At 35.8% G+C, this 3,652-nt stretch overlaps 3 protein-coding genes across 3 annotated transcripts in view; all 3 read left to right on the forward strand.

The window, feature by feature from the left end:
- Positions 1-479: 479 nt before the first annotated feature.
- Positions 480-1,346, forward strand: HELRODRAFT_184469 (hypothetical protein; the record flags this gene model as incomplete). The annotated part of the gene is made up of 1 exon (XM_009028582.1): positions 480-1,346. One exon carries the CDS (start codon positions 480-482, stop codon positions 1,344-1,346), a length of 867 nt encoding a protein of 288 aa, XP_009026830.1.
- A 655-nt stretch (positions 1,347-2,001) lies between these two features.
- Positions 2,002-2,868, forward strand: HELRODRAFT_184470 (hypothetical protein; the record flags this gene model as incomplete). The annotated part of the gene is made up of 2 exons (XM_009028583.1): positions 2,002-2,275; positions 2,414-2,868. 2 exons carry the CDS (start codon positions 2,002-2,004, stop codon positions 2,866-2,868), a joined length of 729 nt encoding a protein of 242 aa, XP_009026831.1.
- A 129-nt stretch (positions 2,869-2,997) lies between these two features.
- The window catches only part of HELRODRAFT_184471 (hypothetical protein), a gene marked incomplete at both ends in the record, with an annotated part of 808 nt that continues 153 nt past the window's right edge, over positions 2,998-3,652 (forward strand). Inside the window, one exon of the mRNA XM_009028584.1 lies at positions 2,998-3,615. Coding sequence (XP_009026832.1) covers positions 2,998-3,615 — 618 coding nt within the window. The remainder of the gene's footprint in view (positions 3,616-3,652) is intronic.

A 3,652-nucleotide genomic window follows, 5' to 3' on the forward strand; every position in this document is an offset into this window, starting at 1 on the left:
CCTAATCCGCATGATGAATTCGGATAACAACCGTTTCTATTACATTTTCATGATTAACTTGGATAACTCCATATTCAACAAATTTAAAAATTTCCAGAAAATACTTCTAAGGAAAATTGAAAAGACAAACTTTAAATTGATTAATGCCAACAATTCGGTAGATTTCATACAAAACTGTTTATATATATACATATAAATGTATACATATATACATATATTTCAAAAATTCAACACTACTTTCAACATTGTTCAACTTTTTCATATTTCTTTTTAATTTATTAATTTCCGAGAAATTAAACATTTTATTGTTTTTTTTAAAGAATATGGTACCATATTCTTAAAAAAATATTTATATATTTATATATAACATGTATATATATATATATATATAAATATATATATGGTATCATATATATATTTAGCAGTAGCTCGGAATTTCAAATTTAAACAACAATTTCTTGATTCATTGTAGATCTACAATGGCAGCACCTATGGACGATAGTACAGCTGATGCCCCAGCTATTCCTGTTGGCTTGAAGAAAATCCTGATAAAGGATCGTGAGTTTATAAATGTTGCCAACTCATGGGTCGACAAGTGGACCAGTATAAATGATCACAAAACGCAGAACGCGTACTGGTTTATCAAGAGTTCAGCAGCAGGCGCTTTTATCGCGAATCAGGGGACTTGTTTCGAGACAGGCCAATGCTTCTTGGAATGTATATGCCAGGCTGTTCTCCAACTTAGGTGGGATGGTACTGAAATCATCTGTAATACGGAAAAATTATCCCAATCCACCTACAAACAAATCGACAAGGCACCTAAAAAGTCCGAATTACAAGAAAGGGCAGAATTCAACTTTTGGAAAGGAGTCAAAAGTTACTACGGTGCAGAGGTAGTCGTTGGACAACCAGGTACAGCATATGAGATATATCCATCACACGAAGTGATCTTTGTAGAAGAAAAAGTACTGAAACATAAATATGTTCCTCTCATTCCATTAGCCAAATTAATCATTCGCATGATTATTGCTCACGATCTTTATGACATCCCTGAATCAAAGGGAAAGTATCCAAAGAAAATCGAATCTTTGGAGAAAAAGTTCAGGGCACTAAAAGCTGCTGTAGGTAGCCTGTATACCGAGGCAGTCAGTTGGAGGGACATCTTATATACAAAAAAGGTAAAATTTGTTAACCAGAAAGTATCAAGTGCCCTTTGGAATAGGATTGGTGCAAAAGGGTCTAACTGTCCGTTCTCTGTCAGAACGAAATTCGGAAAGCAAACGAACATAGCTGCGCTCTTCAAAAAAATCACAAAATTATATGGAAAATTGGCATCCTCAAAATGAACCAAATCTAGAGAAATTAGACATTTTATTGTTTTTTTTTTTTTAAGAAAACATATTCATATATATATTTTGCAGTAGCTCGGAATTTCAAATTTAAACAACAATTTCTTGATTCATTGTAGATCTACAATGGCAGCACCTATGGACGATAGTACAGCTGATGCCCCAGCTATTCCTGTTGGCTTGAAGAAAATCCTGATAAAGGATCGTGAGTTTATAAATGTTGCCAATTCATGGGTCGACAAGTGGACCAGTATAAATGATCACAGAACGCAAAACGCGTACTGGTTTATCAAGAGTTTAGCAGCAGAAAGTATCAAGTGCCCTTTGGAATAGGATTGGTGCAAAAGGGTCTAACTGTCCGTTCTCTGTCAGAACGAAATTCGGAAAGCAAACGAACATAGCTGCGCTCTTCAAAAAAACCACAAAATTATATGGAAAATTGGCATCCTCAAAAGGAACCAAATCTAGAGAAATCAGACATTTTATTGTTTTTTTTTTTTTTTTAAGAAAACGTATTCTTAAAAATATATATATTTATTTATATATAACATATATATATATAAATATATATATATGGTATCATATATATATTTTGCAGTAGCTCGGAATTTCAAATTTAAATAACAATTTCTTGATACATTGTAGATCTACAATGGCAGCCCCTATGGACGATAGTACAGCTGATGCCCCAGCTATTCCTGTTGGCTTGAAGAAAATCCTGATAAAAGATCGTGAGTTTATAAATGTTGCCAACTCATGGGTCGACAAGTGGACCAGTATAAATGATTACAAAACGCAGAACGCGTACTTGTTTATCAAGAGTTTAGCAGCAGGCGCTTTTATCGCGAATCAGGGGACTTCTTTCGAGACAGGCCAATGCTTCTTGGAATGTATATGCCAGGCTGTTCTCCAACTTAGGTGGGATGGTACTGAAATCATATGTAATGCGGAAAAATTAGCCAAATCCACTTACAAACAAATCGACAAGGCACCTAAAAAGTCAGAATTACAAGAAAGGGCAGAATTCAACTTTTGGAAAGGAGTCAAAAGTTAATACGGTGCAGAGGTAGTCGTTGGACAACCAGGTACAGCATATGAGAAATATCCATCACACGAAGTGATCTTTGTAGAAGAAAAAGTACTGAAACATAAATATGTTCCTCTCATTCCATTAGCCAAATTAATCATTCGCATGATTATTGCTCACGATCTTTATGACATCCCTGAATCAAAGGGAAAGTATCCAAAGAAAATCGAATCTTTGGAGAAAAAGTTCAGGGCACTAAAAGCTGCTGTAGGTAGCCTGTATACCGAGGCAGTCAGTTGGAGGGACATCTTATATACAAAAAAGGTAAAATTTGTTAACCAGAAAGTATCAAGTGCCCTTTGGAATAGGATTGGTGCAAAAGGGTCTAACTGTCCGTTCTCTGTCAGAACGAAATTCGGAAAGCAAACGAACATAGCTGCGCTCTTCAAAAAAATCACAAAATTATATGGAAAATTGGCATCCTCAAAATGAACCAAATCTAGAGAAATTAGACATTTTATTGTTTTTTTTTTTTTAAGAAAACATATTCATATATATATTTTGCAGTAGCTCGGAATTTCAAATTTAAACAACAATTTCTTGATTCATTGTAGATCTACAATGGCAGCACCTATGGACGATAGTACAGCTGATGCCCCAGCTATTCCTGTTGGCTTGAAGAAAATCCTGATAAAGGATCGTGAGTTTCTAAATGTTGCCAATTCATGGGTCGACAAGTGGACCAGTATAAATGATCACAGAACGCATAACGCGTATTGGTTTATCAAGAGTTTAGCAGCAGGCGCTTTTATCGCGAATCAGGGGACTTGTTTCGAGACAGGCCAATGCTTCTTGGAATGTATATGCCAGGCTGTTCTCCAACTTAGATGGGATGGTACTGACATCATCTGTAATGCGGAAAAATTATCCCAACCCACCTACAAACAAATCGACAAGGCACCTAAAAAGTCCGAATTACAAGAAAGGGCAGAATTCAACTTTTGGAAAGGAGTCAAAAGTTACTACGGTGCAAAGGTAGTCGTTGTTCCTCTCATTCCATTAGCCAAATTAATCATTCGCATGATTATTGCTCACGATCTTTATGACATCCCTGAATCAAAGGGAAAGTATCCAAAGAAAATCGAATCTTTGGAGAAAAAGTTCAGGGCACTAAAAGCTGCTGTAGGTAGCCTGTATACCGAGGCAGTCAGTTGGAGGGACATCTTATATACGAAAAAGGTAAAATTCGTTAACCAGAAAGTATCAAGTGCCCTTT

Source organism: Helobdella robusta, assembly GCF_000326865.2.
Source record: "Helobdella robusta unplaced genomic scaffold HELROscaffold_566, whole genome shotgun sequence".
NCBI lineage: Eukaryota > Metazoa > Annelida > Clitellata > Rhynchobdellida > Glossiphoniidae > Helobdella > Helobdella robusta.